At 40.7% G+C, this 19,789-nt stretch overlaps 1 protein-coding gene across 8 annotated transcripts in view; it reads left to right on the forward strand.

Moving 5' to 3' along the window:
- Positions 1-19,789, forward strand: part of SNCAIP (synuclein alpha interacting protein) — a 150,377-nt gene that overhangs the window by 111,625 nt on the left and 18,963 nt on the right. For 6 of the 8 annotated variants that reach the window (XM_073802439.1, XM_073802440.1, XM_073802442.1 and 3 more), the window contains exons 5-9: positions 980-1,159; positions 6,802-6,915; positions 14,261-14,314; positions 14,429-14,554; positions 19,535-19,704. In XM_073802439.1, the coding sequence (XP_073658540.1) occupies positions 980-1,159; positions 6,802-6,915; positions 14,261-14,314; positions 14,429-14,554; positions 19,535-19,704 (644 nt within the window). The remainder of the gene's footprint in view (positions 1-979; positions 1,160-6,801; positions 6,916-14,260; positions 14,315-14,428; positions 14,555-19,534; positions 19,705-19,789) is intronic. The other 2 variants (XM_073802443.1, XM_073802445.1) reach the window with 2 other exon arrangements.

The raw sequence follows: 19,789 nt of genomic DNA on the forward strand, positions 1-19,789 counted from the left end.
TTGTTCTTTCCTGGCTTCCAGACTTGGATCAAACAGTAGTAAGCCTGAGCTGACACTGTGGTGTTAATTAAAGTCTCATTCAAGAAAATCATCACATCCTGGCAGTGTGATTCTACTTAGGGTAGAGCCGTGAGTAGATAAGTATAATGCGCTTGGTCTGTTATCACACATCTTAGTGTTATAATAGGATGATATGATTGAACAGTTTTACAAAGTAAGGTAATATGTTTTTCATCTCCTGAAGATGTCTTTTCCACTTCTCCTGGCTCTTCCTCTCTATTTCTCCTTGGTTCATTCCTTTCTTTTGTCTTTCCCGTGTTTTCATGTTTCCCAAGTGATAAGACCTCTCCGTTTTACCCAGTCTTTATCAACGAGTTTATACTCAGGGGACTGAACTTCACTAGAGGTGAAGGAACCAAAGGCCAGGTAGCCTCCAGATGCCCCAGGAGTTTGTTTAGGGATGAAAGTGTCTAGAGGTACCCGTGGGAGCATTGTCTGCGGCACTCGTCACGTAGCTTGCCGTCAAAGCCAGCTCTCCACAGTTCAAGGCAACGCAGATGGTTAAGACAGGTAGTTCATTCATTTAACGAACTTACAACAGGGAATAAAACACAGCCTGGCCCTCAGAACTTAGCAGGAGTAGAGGAGACAGACAGGGAAGCTGCCAGTTACCGTTCAGTGTCATCGCAGTTGTTAGAAAGCCAGCTTGGAACCGCTACAGACTTGCTGACTCCTGTCTGTCACATGTCTCCCGTGAAGATAAGTCACTTGAGCATTCATGTTCTAAAGTGCAGTATAACAAAAATGTCATTGAAAATCATTAGAATTAATCGCAAGGAGTTCTGACTTATTAGAGCCCCATGGCTGCCACCAGAGCTTCTGGAAGCTCATCTCTTCTTCCCAGTGCCCAGAGCAAAACCTCCATAGCATCTCCTTGTGATTTATTGACTTAAGTTTTCTCCTCTCACTCTGTGTCCAGCCACACCTAGCTGCCGACAATCTAGACAAAATTCACGATGAAAGCGGAAACAATCTCTTACACGTTGCCGCAGCGCAGGGACACGCAGAATGTCTGCAGCATCTCACGTCTTTGATGGGAGAAGATTGCCTCAACGAGCGAAATGTGGAGAAGTTGACTCCAGCGGGCCTGGCCATCAAGGTGACTGGTTGGGGGCCGGGCCCTCCACAGCTAAAAGTTGGGTTTCTGTCTTTGAAGATTCCTAGTAAGTTTCAGTGTTAGAATGGTGGGAGAGAAGAGTGATATACCAAGCAAACAGCAAATGAACCTATTGTACTTAAAAGGTTAATCATTTCAGTCACTAGCTGCTTTGAGATTTCGAGACTATATTCCAATTTAGGGTAAGCTTCAAATCAGCTAATAAAGAGAAAGGAAAATGATCTGTTGCCGTTCTGAGAATTTCTGTTATTCTTAACCACCCCTGGATCTGTGTGAGACTGTTTCATTTTTTCCTAATGTGAGTATAATGAGCAAGACGAATGAGGAAAAGGTGTATTATAAAGGATGCTAGCACTCAGAAGTATTTCAGACAATAAAGTGGACTTCTAATGGATTACTTACATCTCAAGTTTAAACGTCTGCAGTATCAGGAGTTGTTTAGAATATCAGTGCCAAGTTTGCGTTTGGCTCTTGCAGAGTACAGTATGTTATCTGTCAAAAACTCCACATATTAATGCCGACTGGGATAGAGTTAAAACCTAGAAACTGTGGTACAGGAAAACATGGTCTTTTATAGCACTGCAGCGAGTGCCTCTGTAAAATGTAACACATCACTAGAAGGTTAACTATTAAACTAAAATTACTTTTAAGATCTTTGGTAAATAAATGTGGAATTCAGTCACATTTATTAATAAGCCAGAAGTGAAGTTTAGGGAAATATAATACATCTTGTGCTTCTGCATATGTACTTTACTTTACTTAATAGTTACGTCTTCTAAAAGCTGAATAATCATAATTTTTATAAATGGAATTATACTGAAATTTACTAGGGGAACTTGCTAGTTAAAGAAATCTGCTTGTGAATTCTCTGAAGAACGTGTTATATTTGAAAAACAAGCAGTTTCCTTCCCCAGTATACCTCTTATGCAAATCTGAATTTTTGTGTCTTCCATTTATTTATCATTCAGCAAAGATGAAACAGTTGTTTTCTGTTTTATTTAATGTTACTCAGTGATTAGCTTTTTTGATCAAATAAGAAATCCATGACCCCAGCGAATATCATTTTCCTTTAGTTGTAAATGATGCTATGTCAGATTAAGAGGTGAACTGCAGGCAGCTATCAAGAAGAAAGAGAAATGAAATGTGAAGTCAAAGTCAAGCATGGTGGAGTTCAGCAATGTGTACAAGTCCACCAGGTACTGTGTTAAGCTGCTGGCAAAACAAATTTAAATGAGACATAGTCCCTTTTCTTAAGGAACTGATAGCCTGGTGGATAAGGCAGGTAAATTATCAGTAATACAAGTGCAGGATGGCGAATTCAGGATCTAGTCCCATGTCGGAATCCTGTAGGAAGGCAGGAGTTGGGTTTGGTAATCAGTGGGCATGTGTCAGTTATGACTAAAATATTCTTGCAATGCCAGTGATTGTTGACATTCGCCTTGCCGTTTTAGTATTTATAAAATACAGTTCTCATTAGTTTTCCTGATTAATGGTGCATTTTGAATGTATTCTAACTACATAGTTGGATGAAGTGTTTTTGTTAATTTATATTCCCGAGTGCTTGTTCTGATAGGGTAAGGATCTTCAGAGTAGGAAAGTACATAAGAAATTTAGTGGTCATTAAGCCAACCCTGGGTAAACTCCTTCTATGGTATCCATATTAAGTGTTAATTCATTCTTAAACTGCTCCAGTCAACATAGGATCCCCATCATACAATCAGCATGCAAACTTAAACAATAAAATGTTTTTTGCTTCAGTGAAGAACATACATCAAGCCCACAGGACTCAAAAGCTCTTAGAGTTTTGCGGTCTCAGGCTTTTCATACTTTACTTCTGGACAATGATCTGAGAACTGGAAGTATTCTTTTACTCCTTTGTTTAGTCTAGAATTTACAAAAGCAGTAAATACAAATATTTTATAATATATGCCACCCTCTTTGGCCGTCTGTCCTGACACATGTCCTGCCTCAGTCCATTAGTGTATTGTGATGGACATTGATGAAATTGAGGGAGTGCTAAGAAGTCATCATTCTTCCATTTTAGGACCCTGTTTTGAACACTAGTAACTAACTGGTGGTATTTCACCTCCTTAAGCACAGTTCTGAGAACCCTGCTGTCATTAAAGAAAACAAACTTGGTACAAATGGGCAGAAGTTGCTCAGATAATATGTGTTGGCTGACAGGAAGCAGAGTCAGAGACAAGGTATCAAATTAAAAGATTACATTAGAAAAGGGGCTCTGAAGTCATACCAAGGCTTAAGAACATCTCCCCACACTGTTAAACTCCTTAAATATGGAACATCATAAGTTCTTGCCAGCTACATGCAGACTTTATTGAGTGCTTTCTGGGGACCCAACACTAGATACTGTGGGAGTTCAACAGGCATTATTAAGTGCCCTTTGGCAACAGTTAAGCAAAATAATTGTAAAGAAAGATTTCTAAAAGGTGAGAACAGTCTGTTTTCTAAAATGGAGCCAGCACAAGAAATTACTTTAGAATCTAAACGGATTTGGAATGAAATAACCTTGATTCTCTTTTTATTTCTGAGTAAGCCCAAAGACAAAATGCTGGTCTGGTGAGAAAACATATAACCTACTGATATTCCTTTTTAACATACAGTGAGTTACCCAAGGCTCAGGGACTTCAGCAGGCAAAAATCTCCCAGTAGAATCTACTAACATTTTTTGTTTTCTTGGTATTTCTAATAATGGCAAGTGATACTGCTTTCAAACTCATAGTAGTGATATAGTATTTCCTTTTCCCTCTCTAGCAACTTTTTATTTGGTTAAACATTTCCTTGAGTAACTAAACCTAACACACATCTAACAGAACATTCTCCCCAACAGCAGCAGAATATGCATTTTTCTCAAGTGCACATGAAATAGTCTCCATGATAGACCATATGTTAGGTCATAAGACAGATCTCAATAAATTTAAAAGGATTAAAATCATACAAAGTATGTCCTTCCACCATAAAGAAATACAGTTAGGTATTAATAACAGAAGGGAATTTAAGATATTCACAAGTATATAGAATTACACCTCAAAATAATAATTGTATCAAAAGAGAAATTACAACAGAAATTGTAAGATATTTAGAGATGAATGAACATGCAACATACCAACATTTAAGCATGCAGCTAAAGCAATGCTTAGAGGGAAATTTATAGTTGTAAATGCATATGTTTAAAAAAGAAGGAGGAGGGGCTTCCCTGGTGGCACAGTGGTTGAGAGTCCGCCTGACGATGCAGGGGACACGGGTTCGTGCCCCAGTCCAGGAGGATCCCGCATGCCGCGGAGCGGCTGGGCCCGTGAGCCATGGCCGCTGAGCCTGCGCGTCCGGAGCCTGTGCTCCACAACGGGAGAGGCCACAGCAGTGAGAGGCCCACATACTGCAAAAAAAAAAAATAAATAAAATAAAAAAATAAATTAAAAAAAGAAGGAAGAGGACGAGGAGGAGGAGGAAGATCTCAAATTATTGGCCTAATCTACCCCAAGAAACTAGAAAAATAAAGCAAACTAAATTCAAAGCAAGCAGAAGGAAGAAAATTAAAATTTTTTCAAGCAAAAATAAATGAAGTAGAGAATAGAAAAATAATAGAGAAAATCAGCAAAACTAAATTTGGTCTCATAAAAAGATTTTTAAAAATTAGCAAGCCTTTAGTTAGACTGACCAAAAAAGAGAGAGAGAGAAAGAAAGAGAGAGAAGACTCAAATTACTAAAATCAGAACTATTGCCTCATATTTTTGTGTTCTGTGTAAATATCCATTGATGTAAATTGTCTTGCCTCATAGACGCTCAGTATGGTTCCTACACCTTTCTTTATTCAGAGGGAATGAAGCACGTTGTGTCAGTGGGGTTTTTTAAATTCTCCTAAGAAACACTGCATGCTCAAATTGTGTAATTTAAGGAAAGTCTGTAATGAATTTTTATATACAAAAGGAGGGTGGGTGGATAGGGTGTAGGGAGCCCGTGAAGGAAAGTGCAGTATATTGGGGTCAGTAACAACCAGAGCACAGTTACCAACCCAGAGCCTGAAAGGGCAGGGGAAGGACCTTGAGATAGAGAGGGTTGAGTAGAACTGCTGACTTTTGACCTTTGACTGGTGGCAGGACTCAGCCGACTAGTGGCACCTCCATAAAGGGGGAGTTGAGAACAAGGGGGACCTCAAACTCACTCTCTTTTCCTGGTCTCCTGTTACTGCTTTCCATTAGCCAAACCCAGTCAGAAGCCAGGGGGCAAGGGAGCCAACACATACAGATCAGCCTCCCTGGGCAGAAAGGAGGGCAGAAACAGGAGGAGATAGATCTGAATGGGGCACCTGGAAGCTATTCAGCACACACCTGATCATGCTAGATGCCCCAATCAGAGAGAACTATTCTGCGGGTGAATAGACGGAAGTTGACTACTTGAAATTCCATTATCCAAATAGGAGTAAATGAAGAATGAGCAGATTACCCGCCCTGTCTTGTTTTTAGAATAGGCTTCCCTGACTTCATGCCCACAGTAGTTCTTTTCTCCTGTGCTAAGGTCCCACACCATGCAAATCAGGAATGCAGTTGAATGTCTCATTTGTCTTATGGAGTTATTGTGAGGATCTAAGAGAGCATTCTAATACAGTGTAAGGTGACGTATTATGTGCTTAGTAAGCTGACATGCATCGCCTCATTTGACCTTTACAGTAACTCCATGAGGTAGCTGCTACTAACCCCTGCTATTTCATAGATGAGAAAATTGAGTATCAGAGAGATGAGGTAAGTTGTTCAAAGTCTCGTAACTAAGTGGTGGATTAAGGGTTTAAATCCATTCCAAAGTCTGGGTCTTAATCACTAGGTTACATATGTCACGACTGCCTTCCTGGTTTGCACAGTGTGGGATCCGAGCACAGGAGAACAGGGCTACTGTGGGCAGGAAATCAGAGAAGGCTTCAGTGAAAGTAGCATTTGAGCCAGTGTAACGGGATTATTTTCCTTTTCTTTATTTTGGACTCCTAACATGCTAACCTATCAAGAGAAAAAGCAGAGTTAATGGATAAACAAATTGTGGTATATTTATACAATGGAATACTTCTCAGCAATAAAAAGGAATAAACTATCTCCAAGCACTAGCTTGGGTGAATCTCAGAAGGATTATGTTGGGTGAAAGAAGCCAGATGCAAAGGAGTACATACTCTATTCTGCTGTGATAGGAATCATAGTGGTCGCCTGGGCAAAGGGGAGGGGTATGAGAGCAAAGGAGTACTAGAAACGTGGGCGTGCGGTGGAAATGTTCTACATCTTGACTGGAGTTGTAGTTAACAAGAGAATATATTTGTCAAAATTCATGAAACTGTACTTTAAAAAGAGTATATTTCATAGTTCGCAAATTATACCTCAATAAGTTGATTTTAAAATAACTGATGAAATTATGAAAATGTATTAAGTAAAAATTATGCAGTTGATTTAGAGTCAAAATTACTGTTCAGAAATAGAATAGGTGATATACATTTATTGTAAATGAATTAAGCCAGATATAAAAGCCAAAATTCATGTGATTTTTTTCCCTTGGTAAAATTACCACCTGTGAGGTATTTTTTCAAACCTGAATTACCTTAATTTCTTTTTTTTTTCTTTTTAATCTAGAATGGTCAATTGGAGTGCGTACGCTGGATGGTGAGTGAAACAGAAGCCATTGCTGAATTGAGTTGTTCTAAGGATTTTCCAAGCCTTATTCATTACGCAGGTTGCTTCGGCCAGGTATGAAGAAATTTTTAATTATCTTCTATTTGCATGCTATGTAATCTGTCTCTCTTTAAATTTTTAGTCCATCAAAATCCAAACATAAAAAATCATCAAAAATGTATTCAAAGATTTATAAGCAGTGATATTCATTGCAGTATTTTTTATATGAAAGAAATGTTTTAAACAACCTAAATATTCCAGATAGGATATTGGATAAATGATGAAGCAACATCCATATGATGGAATTTTACAGAAAAATATTCATTATATAATATTGAATTAAAATGTATGATACAAAACTGTTCCTGTAATTTGGTACCAACTTTGAATTTTGGAGAGAGAGAAAGAGAAATAGATAATAAAACTAGAAAAAACTATGTCACAACTTGTTTTTATAGTAATTATCACTCAGGGTAGAATTATAAGTGGCTTTTATTTTCTTTCTTATATTTGTCACTTTTTTCCAAATTTCCTACAATAAACAAACTTAACTTTTGTCAAAAGGAAAAATGATAGATTTTCTTGAAACCAAAATTAAGAAGAAAATCTTTGGTATGGCATTAATCGAGGAAGTCTCCGTCCATTAAAGATAAGCAATCACACTAACTAAATGAGTCTCAGTTACAACCAGTTTCTGCGTTAGGAAATCCCAGTGTGAGTAACTGATGTACACAGATCACAGTCCAGTGTATGCAGTAAAAAATCATCACTAACTCCCTTTGAGAAGGGTGAGTATAAATTATCTTTTTAAAAAAAATTGGAACCACAAAATGCCAATCTCCGTCTTAAAAAAATATAAATAAAGTCAGCACTGTATTAAAATAGATTTAATCACATTTGTTTGTGGCAAAGAAAATTGCTTCTCATGCATATAACCTTATCCCTTTGGCTTCATACACTTTCCCGGTGGCAGTAAATTGTGGTATTGTCAACAAGAGATTATGCTTTTTCAAGCATGACAATCTCAAATTTTAAAAATAGACTCCTAGAATATTACCACAGCCTTTCTTCAGGGGGAGTCATGTTAGGTGATAGTTTATTTTGTGCCATGGTAACTTCAATTAATATATATGTAATGTTTCCTATATGTACCAAGCACCATGCCGTTGGATTTTGTGTACATTATCTGCCTTATGCCTTAAAACAACCTTATTGGATTCTGTTGTTTTTATCCCCATTCTATAGATGAGGAGAATGAAAAAAGAAATCTTAAGTGGCTTGCATGTGGTCTAATGGCTAGTAAGAGCAAAGGCTGGATCTCAACTCAGGTCCTTTGGCTTTGGGACCAGATTCTGGTTTTCCTCCATTTGTGTAGATAATTTGTATAGCTTGTTTACAGTGGCACGGATACAGCTGCAGAAGTCCTTTTTTACAATTTTATCTCACAATACGTTGTGATATTTGGAGTGTCTTAACACAGCTCGTATGAAATTCATGGAATGAAGAAAGGAGCAGGAAGAACATTTAAAATTTGTAAAAGCCAATGTCTTTGAAATAATGACTCCGTTTTCTTCGTGTATTGCATTTATGAGCCCCAGTCATGGTGCTCTACAAACAAACATAAGAATTAATAAGATTTGTTAAGATGCCCTTTTTTTGCTTAGACTGGCAAAGGGGAGAAAATGACCAAAAGAATCATTAAGACAATAGTCTTCATAAATCATTCTCAGTATAAAACAAAATTTTATGTCTTCTCAAATTGTCTGAGTAATTGTTTCATACCCCTGATTTCACTTGCTTATGTAAAGCCTAAAGAGGAATTTCAGATATCAGTGAAAAGGCTGACTGCACTTTTGGAAGAGCTTGCCAAAGAAAAGGAGGAAAGGATTGCACTGCTGTTCTGAGACTTTAAGTCAATAATTGGGCATCCGGCCTTCTTTGTCCTGAGCAGTGTTGCTTATATGTGCCAGTTTCTCTCTTCAGCTCTCACAGCAGGCTTCTCATAATTTTGAAGCTATTGGGACAGAACAAAAGAAAGTGCCATTCCTGGGACTGGCTGGGTGATAGTGTAGTTTGCTTGGCTGGACTAGAGGAAAATATGGAAATTAGTGACCTATGTGAAGAGCCATGTCAAACATTTGCCTCATGTTAGTATCAGTCTTCAGATTGTTATTTCAAGCTGATAAGCATTTTTAATGACCTCAAGTACAGCAAGGCATTCCAGCAGTGCCTTCAGGAGAGCATTCCTAACTACGTAGAAAACGTAGAAGCCCATTAGGACTGCAAATTCTGCCCAGCCATCCTACATCCACCGCGACCACTTATGTAACAGATAACCTGTGGAGATGCTGAACTTGGAACCATTACAAGGCTAATATTTTCACAAGGAAGACTGTTATTGAACAGTTTTCTAATGGATTCAGCACATGCAGGTTTTTCTACATCAAGCAGGCACTTGAGTGTGTTCTGGTTTTGTTTCTTCAGTAAATACCCTTGGAAAGGACAGTACAGAGGAAAATTCCTCTCTGGGTTTATTTTAGTTGCCCTCTGCCCCTCCTATAGATTCTTAAAGAATGAGCTCCATTTGACTCGCAATTTGTGTCCTTTTACTGGTTAAAATTACCTTTAAGGGCTCCAGAACCACAGGGTAGCCAGCAGTTTTTAGTGGTCTTCTGGAGTGGTAGATCTTTGGGTGATAGGAATTGATTTTCTTCCTCTTGACACACCAGGTCTCGGAGGGGGCAGCTATTTCATTCCCTGATTGTACCTAGCAGAACCGGCCACGGGGAGCATGAAGGTGAAGGCATGAGGGACGCTCAGGGAATGAGCAGGGGCGTCCTCGGATGGGCCTGCTTTGCTGTCCCTTGAGAGAGATGCTTGCTGGCGAAACAATTGAGACAGAATTGTCTCAAGTCAAAGTCACCGCCTGTGTAACTTGGGCGGTTTTATTCGAACATGAAGGTTCAGATGGTGTCGTCCAGGATCCCAGCAAAGCTCTTGCCCTCAGGTGCTTGGGGGCTCCGGCCTGTTTCGCATTGGTCACTGGTTCAGTGGGCTCTCTGATACTTTCAACATCAGACTTATCATTTTGTTTCTGAATCTTTCATGTGACTTTTGGTCAAGGAGTTTTGCTACGGAAACAACAGGAATCATAGCATTAAGCATTTACCAAGAAAGAGCACATTTGCCTACGCTATGTTCATTCTCCATTTTAAATGTTTGCCCTGATACAGATCAAAAAAAAAAACAAAAAGCACTTTTTCAAAAAAGAAAAAGCTCAGCGGTTCCTACGAATGGTCATGAATAGGCATGCTGGTGAGGGGGCTCCTCCCACAGGCTGTGTTATCGTTTTTCCACGGTTTACTTTAAAAAGGGGAAAAAAAAAAAAAAAAAAGGGGGAAATATTCTGTTGACTTTATTGTTTCATTGTCATGGGGTAGAAAAAAGTAAACAACACTGAAAGGGTTATGATTGCAGATGAAAGCAAACTGAAAAATCTTTGAATGGCACAAGCATTCATCTGTTCTCCAAGGACCTTTGAAAAAGCTTAACCAACACAGAGCTCCACAACCCACAGACTGACAGTTAATGTGATTTCTGTGACCCAAGGGTTGGAAAGGGAGTGTGTCCTTTATGGAGTCAGGGGTCATGGGGCAATGAGCCATGGTGGATATTCATATTCAGAAGACAGAGAACATTAGCTCCTGAGTCTGAGTTTAAATCCTAGCCCTTGCATACGTTTACATTTTTTAAAAAAAGAAAAGGTCTCCCTGGACCTCAGTTTCCTCATCTTTAAAATGGAGATAATAGAACCTTCTGTACAGGGTTACTCTGAGGTCCAAATGAGAAAAGCCACATGAAGCACTGCCCACTGCCAGCACATATTAGACACTAGGTAAATGTTGGCTATTATGGTTATTGGATACCTTCCACTTTATTATTTTTATAAATATTATTTAATATATTTATTTCACTATGAGTGAAGTATCAGAGAAATTGGACAAAGAATTATTTAGGCCTTAACCTATTTAATCAATTCTTAGATGTATTTTTTTTTCACATCTTACTATCTCTAGATTCTACATTTATCTTACAGTAAATGACAATATGAGATTATTGCTGGCCATCCTTTTACATTTGAACGTGTCAAAAACTGGAGTGAATCTTATAATTGATGGCACGTTAGAGTTGATAACCTATGATCACAGACAAAGCTGCTTCCTTTTGAACTTATGGCTGTAACAAAACTGTAGACATTTTATTGATACCAGTAATAAACCGGTGGCATAGTTTTCAATTACATTTTTAATTGGACTGTCCAGCAAATCTCATAAATTACATGCATTAATTGCCGCTTTAAATAAATTGCATTGCCTTTAAGAACGTGCAAAATACAACATTAAAACAGGTCACCAAAAGAGCAGAAAATCTCAAGAGGAGGAAACAAGTACATGAAGTAGGTTTCAAGTCGTTAGATGTAAGTTGAATGGGTAGGTGGGTGCGTGGGTGATTGGGTGGAACGTCAGTTGCAGAGGCATTCTGTAAAACAGAAATAATACAGAAGAGCCAGCCCATCCGTGGGACTGCATTGGATGTTCTCTGAAAGCAATGCCTATGGGAAAATGAAGATCTGAAGTTACATTCTTCCTTTAACATCTTCCTGATACACACACACACACACACATACACACACATACACACCACGCACACACTGGTGGGGGGCAGAGGAGAGAACCCGCGGAATGTCTAAAAGATAAAAGAAGAGGTGGGCATCGTTGCATATATATCTATAACATGTATGCATTTACAAGGGCCTTCTTAGTTGGAGAAAATAGCTGTATTTGTTCTGTTCTCCTTACTAGATATTTGTCAAATAAGTCACTGTTTAAATTGTAGGACTGTGGATCTCTGCTGGAATGTTCTCCAGAATCAGAGCAGAAAGCATTTCTCAGAGACTGGATGCTAAACATGCTTTTACCCAAACCAAGGGATTCTAGCCATCTCCATGTCCCTCTCAGAAATCCTAAGTGGACAGCCAGCCCATCCCTTTGAGCAGTGCTTCTGTGCACCGTATCGTAGGGGAGATTGTCATTTCCATCGATTTCTCAGTGAACAGGCCAGTTGCATAGCTTCTTATTAAAGTAAATTGTCCACTGCAGAACACAAAACTGAATTGGAGGGGCTGGGCAAAGACGTGCCTTGTTCTGAACAATAGGATAAACATTCTTCCTTTATGTAAGTCTTGCATGTTGAATTGGGTAAGAGCCTTAATTATAGGAAAGAATTATCCATGACATCGTAAGAAAAGCAGGCAGGTTGTCATAACAGTATGGACTGCACCTGACTGGGAGAGTCAGGGGCCAAGGCAACTCCTGCCTCACACAGACCTTGCCCTGTTCTCCCAGGTCATCAAGCCCCTGCAAAGTCCAGGTCTCTAGATTCTTCCCAGATTTCTACAAAGGGAAAATTCCTAGTCTTAGGAATAGTATTCTATTTCCTATAACTCCATTACTGTAAGTTATTCAGTTATATTCAGTTATTCGAAACACTGAATTATAATAAAGGGCATTTTCTATGCATGTGGAATAGACATATCCACTATAATATTTAATTGAGTCTGAAAAACATGAAAGTATGCCTGACAAGAAGGTACATATAAAACGTTTCTGAGTATCTTGAACTCCTCTGAACTTTACTTGCTAAAGAGAGAAGCTGCTAGAGTATCAGAGAATATCCAGTTGTCTTCTTCAGTTTTCTGATTTGTAAAATAATTGAATTGGATCATTCCCTAAAATCTCTGCCACTTCGCATTTTTAACATTTAATATCATGGGGGTCACCACAAACTTGACAATGACATTGAAGATGGCAGCACTGTCCTTTTCACCAGTAGGGGCCCAGCAACCTGCCCGCTTGATGTTTCTGTGTCTTAGGCATTGACTTCTAACCAGTTGGTCATGTCATTGATCTTGAGGTACACCCACTCATCCAGATCTTTTCAGGAGTTAAGATCACATGGTTCGATCATCTGTCTCCAGATAAAAATATTTCGGTTTTTTCCCTACCTAATTAGGAAAAATAAAGGAAGTTGTTGTACCTTATGCATTCGAAACATCACCTGCTCTGGTCCAAATGTCACTCCCAGCTTCCTCCAAGTTTGCCTCTGAAGAAGAGGATTAAGCACATCAGCCTATCTTATCGTACTCCTACCTCCCAACCCTAGCCTCCAGGCTTTGCTCCACCTCATTCTCTAGGGACGTGGAGGGTTTCACTTCCTACAAGGTCTGTCTGCTTTTGCAGCTAACGCTCACCATGCTTTCCCGGGGTGCATTCTTGGTCGGTTGTAGGTATTGATTACATTTTCTCTCCTTGCTCTTTAGAGGGGTTACTCCCTGCTTGCTCGTGTAAAAAAAGGTGTGGTACAAATATTCAGTCTCTCCCTGATGTCACTGATGCCTTTATAAACAGTGCCCTGTTCCCCACATGAGGGGAGAAACATGAAAGGAGCTGGCTATTTTTATCCAGCATTCCTTTAGCAGATTAGTTGGCATGTTCAGAAGGTGAAGGCAAATTTAATCCAGAAAAATATAAAAGTTCATGACCAGTCCAAGCAAATAACTGGAAAAGAAAATCCTTTAAAAGGCTAAGGAGAGGTTCAAGGCTATTTCAAACGCATGATCATCTTTTTAAATGTCAAATTCCACCCACTAAACTTCATGCTGTTGTTTTTACCACTCTCATATTTTTTTAACATTATGTTTAATTTTTCTATTTTAAAACAGTGAATTCCCATCCCCGTGCTTTCTCCTGAGGCCAAACGTAACATGTAAATACCACAAAAGACTCAGTGGGTAAAATGCAAACAGATTATGACAACACACACTGACTGTTCTGTGTCTTTGCTTTTGAAAGGTTGTGTTCAAAGCTTTGGGTCCCCTTCCTTTAACATAGAAGAAGAGAAAGATTTATCTGTTAAAACAAACAAACAAAAAAAACACCAACATTTGGTCAGAAAAATCAAGAGGGTCCCAGTTTTATTTCAGTGTGGTTATCTTATACTTAGCAACTTAAGATGTTGCCTCTTTTTTGTAAGCTGATTGATTGTACGGTATGGGATTAGGAAGGCATGGTTGAAGCATGATAAACTTAAAGTAGAAGCTGGGTATCTCAATAGTCCAAGGTTTTACAATAATATTCTTGAAGCCTCCAGATAATATAACAAAGTAACAAAAACATTGCCTTGGACTCAAAAGACTGGGCTGGTTCCAACGTTGACTGTCTCACTGTGTGACTGAGGAGGTACTCAAACTTTCTGTGAATCAGTTTTCCCACCTGTAGAATAAGTAAGCAAAACAAGAGCGTTTCTGAGATAACTTTCTGCTCTTCAAATTCTCAGAGCATTCTTCTTTCATTAACTTTAGTCAGAGATGCAAGAATTTTCAGTTCATACTGAATGGAAATGTCCTCCTCGTAAGGTAAGCTTGGCTATATCTAAGCTTCACATGTTGGAGTTCTGTTTTCCTCTGTCCTTATATTAGACTTCACTACGTGACAGTCTATTAATTCCAGCCTGTCCTTGTGTTTAATAGGAAAAGATTCTGCTGTGGCTTCTTCAGTTCATGCAAGAGCAGGGCATCTCACTGGATGAAGTAGACCAGGAAGGCAACAGCGCCGTTCATGTGGCTTCCCAGCATGGCTACCTCGGGTGCATACAGGTACACAGGCCCTGCTGCTCTGGAGAGAGAAATGAGTGCATCAAGTAATAAAACAAAACATGGGAATTTTGTTCACTGGGAGAATGTCTGGATTAAATCAGCTTTTCCTCTTATAGTGGATCGTGAGGAGTCAAACTGATACGTTTGTATTTCCAGAAATGCACACAAACACTGGCATCAGTAGCTGTCTGGGTTTCTCCTGGAGTGTCACAGGATGTTGAAGGGGACACTTCTTGCCCTTGCAGCATTACCTTAAAACCCCAATGCTGAGGACAATGAAGTACCCCATGTTCTCAAGACAGCAGGAAACCACTACCAGACTGACATCGCTGAGTCCGTCACATGGAGGGTGCGCCCTTCCTGCTGTCATTAGCACACTTCGCCTTCCCAAATGTCTGAAACACAGGACCGAATTTTTAAGAAAGAATGAGAAGAATTCCTCAGAGTAGCAAGCAGGAGGCTTAGGAGAGAGAGTGGTGTCGTTTTCTTCTCCCGTTCTTTGTAGTAGGACTGAGCTTCCCCAAAGCATTCAAAAAGTCCCAGAACTGATTACAGGAGGCCCTCGATATTGGTCCCCTCTGCCCGTGGGCAGGCTCAGCAGGGCCTCAGTTGGCCAGCCGCTCCACCCAAGAGCCTCCGGTGGCCTCATCCTTTTAGCCCAACATACCCTGGGAATATTACCATGTCCTTTGTGTGCAGTGATGTAGAGAGGTTGGGGAGCAGAGCCACAGGAGGTGGGGAGGCCCTTCCCCCTGCCCCAGGCCACTTGGAGGTACATCCAGGAGAGCTGCTTAGAGAGCACAGGGTTCCTACAGGAAGAGGGGTTGGCCTCTCGTCCCACAGCTGAATGCAGAGCTGCACAAAGCTGAGCCACACCCAGTGCCGCCATCCTAACAGCACATAGTGGGAGGCCCTGCGAGAGTCCTCAGAAGCTTGGGGCACACGTGAATGTGAAAACTGGGTATTTATTATATACAATAGTTTACATCTGCTAATCCCAAACTCCCAGTCCTTCCTTCTCCCACCCCCCTGTATAGCATAGGGAAATAGTCAATGTCCTGTGATAAACCATAATGGGAAAGTATATTAAATTAAAAATGTCTCTGTGTATAACTGAGTCACTTTGCCATACAGCAGAGATTAGTACAGCATTGTAAATCAGCTATACTTCAATTAAAAAAAATTTTTTTTAAACTGGATAGGCTTTTTTACCTAGAAAATGTAAGGCCCTGACTGACAAAACGAAGAGAGAAGAGAGCTGAAGAGAAGGAGGGAGAGTGACAGTGTGAGGAGAGGAAAAGCTTTGAATTGGAAACAGAATTTAGAATTGACCTGGAATTTAATTTATGAACATAAATCATAATTACCAGAGTCCAACCAGTCACACCATTCTCATCATTGAAAATGACCCAACATCTATGGATTTGTTCCCACATCTGCCTGAGATGTAGGAAAGGGTGATTGACAACGTACGGCTGAAGGCCATGATTAAAGAAAATACTTTTACCGCACCAGATTTATACAGTTCAAAGTATGCGTATGTAAGAACTCTAAGAAAACAACACTCTTTTTCAGCCTTATTAGGTATTGTTTCTTTTATTCCAAACTCAACGGGTACTTACTGAGGTCCTACTGTGAGCAAGGTAGACTGTATCTCAGAGAGAAAACAGGGAAGTGAGAACTTGCTCGGGAAGGTAGAGAGGACTCAGGGAATTCAGACAATGTGGAAAAGCAGTAAACGTAAGAGGCAAGAGATTCATAAAACCGGAAAGCAGAGGTCACAGCGAAAAGCCCTCTGCAGAGTCTCCTCACATGCAACCACTCTGTGGAAAGCCACGCTGATAGGAAATATTTCAAGTGTCTGGGAAGTTTCCCCACTGTTGTTGGCGAAGCGTGCATCTTCTAATTTAAGACACCAAGTTATAAAAGGAGTGATGAGAAAAGAGAGAAATTTAAATTTTTACCAGGATCTGCAGAAAGATGAAAGGAGTAGCATTACTTTTTGTGGAGGAAAAATAATTAAATGAAGACTGAAAACTTCATTTTTCCATGTGACAAAACACTCTATATTTAATAGTATTGAAGTAGACTGTTTTTATCAGCCAGTAAATGACTGCAACCCAAAGAAAACCAGCTGATATCACTAATTCTGTTTGAGATCTTACTTATTTTCCTTCTTAATATGTGAGGAGAGGCCGTCTGTCTTTTCAGAGTGTTCGTCTCTCCACTTAACACAAATGATATTTTTGGCGCTAGACACCATGCATGTGGAAACTTGAATAATCTTGGAAGCGGGTCTATCCACTGGGTGTGAGAATAAAAAAAAAAATAGGTACGAAGAGATTGAAAGTAGAAAAGGGGGTGAGCGAGGACCTTTATGAAGTGAAGAGGGGAACTGAGTATGGAAAACATTGGAAAGATAACTGCAGAGGCCAGAGTCAAGGGGAGCGATAATAGTGCGTTTATGCTGAGTCTCTGAGAGCTCAGGGTGAGGTGATCTCTGCGACACCCTGTGACGTGGGTGGCAGTGGCCTTATAGCACCTTTTGTGGTGAGTGATCCTAAACCGAGAGGAAAATGAAGCTCCTTAATGACTTCTGAGTCTAAGGAGTCTAGGAATTTAAAAATCACAAGTATTTCTTGTGGAAAAAACATTTTCTGTTACTAAAATAAATCCAGAGGTCTACAGACTGATCTTGATAGCGTCAAAAAATACGGCAGACTCTGACAGTTGATTAATGTGGGTGTAACAGCTTTCTGTGGGGTCTGTTGTCATCACAGCATAAAAACAAGAGGGTTTTGATTTTTTTTTAAATTAACCATGTCCGGGAATTCCCCGGCGGTCTAATGGTTAGGACTCCGGGCTTTCATTGCCAAGGGCAAGGATTCAGCCCCCGGTCAGGGAACTAAGATCCCACAAGCCGAGGTGCAGACAAAAAAAAAAAAAAAAAAAAAAAAAAAATTAACGATGTCAACCGTGCTCCATCAAATCTCTCTCCCCTCTACTAATGGTACCCTGGCCAGATTCCTTAACTTTTTGCTTTTGTTTGACTATTAACAAATTTACTTCAAACCAGTTTAAAATCTCAGTCTTATTTCTGGTTCAAAGCATTCTCCTCCCCAACCCAGATCAGACTCAGGGTGAGAGGGACTTGGTACGGGACGGAGGCATGACTGGTTTTTTACACACCACCTTAGCTCCTATTCCCCTCTCTCTTCTGGGCTCCGGTGTTGGGGACAAAGGGGAGGTATGGAGAGAAAAAGTCAACTGTCTCTTTGCTTTACTGCCAGAGGTCATGGCATCTCCCTGAAAGTTGTCTTGCTTCTTTAGCTCACTATGGTTGGCCACTGATGCCCTCTGGGGAAGCCTTCAGAGGCTGAATCTCTGGTGGGCACGGTGGGTGGGGACTTCAGAGGGTCCTCTAGAGTCTTCCCACTGATACCTGAGACAGGAGATCTGGCCCCGACCTCACACCCTTCTCCGCCATACAGTCCCCTCCACCTGTGTTGCACCCCACCGCCTCCTGTTGCTAAAGAGCCCTCTCCTTTTTTTTCTTTTTAATTTTTTAATTTATTTTATTTATTTATTCTTTTGGTTGCATTGGGTCTTCGTTCCTGTGCACGGGCTTTCTCTAGTTGCATCGAGCGGGGGCTACTCTTCATTGTGGTGCGCAGGCTTCTCATTGTGGTGGCTTCTTTTGTTGCGGAGCATGGGCTCCAGGTGTGCGGGCTTCAGTAGTTGGGGCACGTGGACTCAGTAGTTGTGGCTTGCGAGTTCTAGAGCACAGACTCCGTAGTTGTGGTGCACGGCCTTAGTTGCTCTGCAGCATGTGGGATCTTCCCGGACCAGGCAATCGAACCCATGCCCCCTGCATTGGCAGGCAGATTCTTAACCACTGCGCCACCAGGGAAGTCACCCGAGAACCCTCTCCTTTTTAATTGGGTGATAACAAGCTCACAGCAAGCTCCCTTCTACAACGTCTGCTCAATATATGGGACATACCCTTGCCATGGCACGTGGTGGGAATGTGGGCCCTGACATGACAATTCTCTCCTGTTCTTTTTATTCCTGATTGGGTAGGTTCAGCAACAGATCATGTGCACTGCCCAAGTAAATAGGAAAAAGTAAACAAAATTCCTTCTTTTTCTTATGGGCATCCCCAACTTCAAGGGCCCACCCACTGAAAGGGACAAAGCCTCTCACCACAGACACTGCCCTGCACACCTCCTAGAGGAAAGGACTCTAAGGAAGAAGGAGCCTCCACCCCTTCCCAGTCTCCTTCCGAGGCTGTTGTGAGATTGATAGTAGTGGGATTGGTTGGCTGCATCGTTGTAGGCTCCAAAACGAGGCATCTGACACTGACCACTGAAAGCTCACCAGAGGCTGTCCTTTGTGTGTGATGGTACTCCTCAACCCAACCGTGTCCCGCTCTGGGCTCTGGTGACTGGTTTTGGAACAACAGGAAAAGTTCCATTCAACCTTCTGTTACAGTCATTAAAAAATACGGATGTTTACGGATGGACCTAGAGAATATCATACTAAGTAAGTCGGACAGAGAAAGACAACTACTATATGGTATCACTCGTATGTGGAATGTGAAAAATAATACAAATGAATCTATATACAAAACAGAAACAGACTCACAGACATAGCAAACAAATTTATGGTTACCAAAGGGGAGAGGGAGGCAGGGGGAGGAATAAATTAGGAGCATGGGGTTAACAGATACTAACTACATCAAATAGATAAACAACAAAGACCTGCTGTATATAGCATGGGGAACTATATTCAGTATCTTGTAATAACCTATGATGAAAAAGATCTGAAAAAAATGTATATAAATATAACTGAATCACTTTGCTGCACACCTGAAACTAGCAATATTGTAAATTAGCTGTACTTCAATTCAAAAAAATAATAAATACATAACGTTTAGAGGGAGGTTCTGATATAATCACATGTCTCCGCATTCTCTAACAGACCCTGGTTGAATATGGAGCAAATGTCACCATGCAGAACCACGCGGGGGAAAAGCCTTCCCAGAGCGCTGAGCGCCACGGACACACCCTGTGCTCCCGGTACCTGGTGGTGGTGGAGACCTGCATGTCGCTGGCCTCCCAGGTGGTGAAGCTAACCAAGCAGCTGAAGGAGTGAGTGACCTGTTCGTTCCATGAGAACCAAGTCTGGCTGCTCGTCGTTGTGCTTAGGTTTCAGCCAGGTCTTTGGAAGGCTCCC

The sequence above is a fragment of the Tursiops truncatus genome, chromosome 3 (genome assembly GCF_011762595.2).
Source record: "Tursiops truncatus isolate mTurTru1 chromosome 3, mTurTru1.mat.Y, whole genome shotgun sequence".
In the NCBI taxonomy this organism is placed as follows: Eukaryota; Metazoa; Chordata; class Mammalia; order Artiodactyla; family Delphinidae; genus Tursiops; species Tursiops truncatus.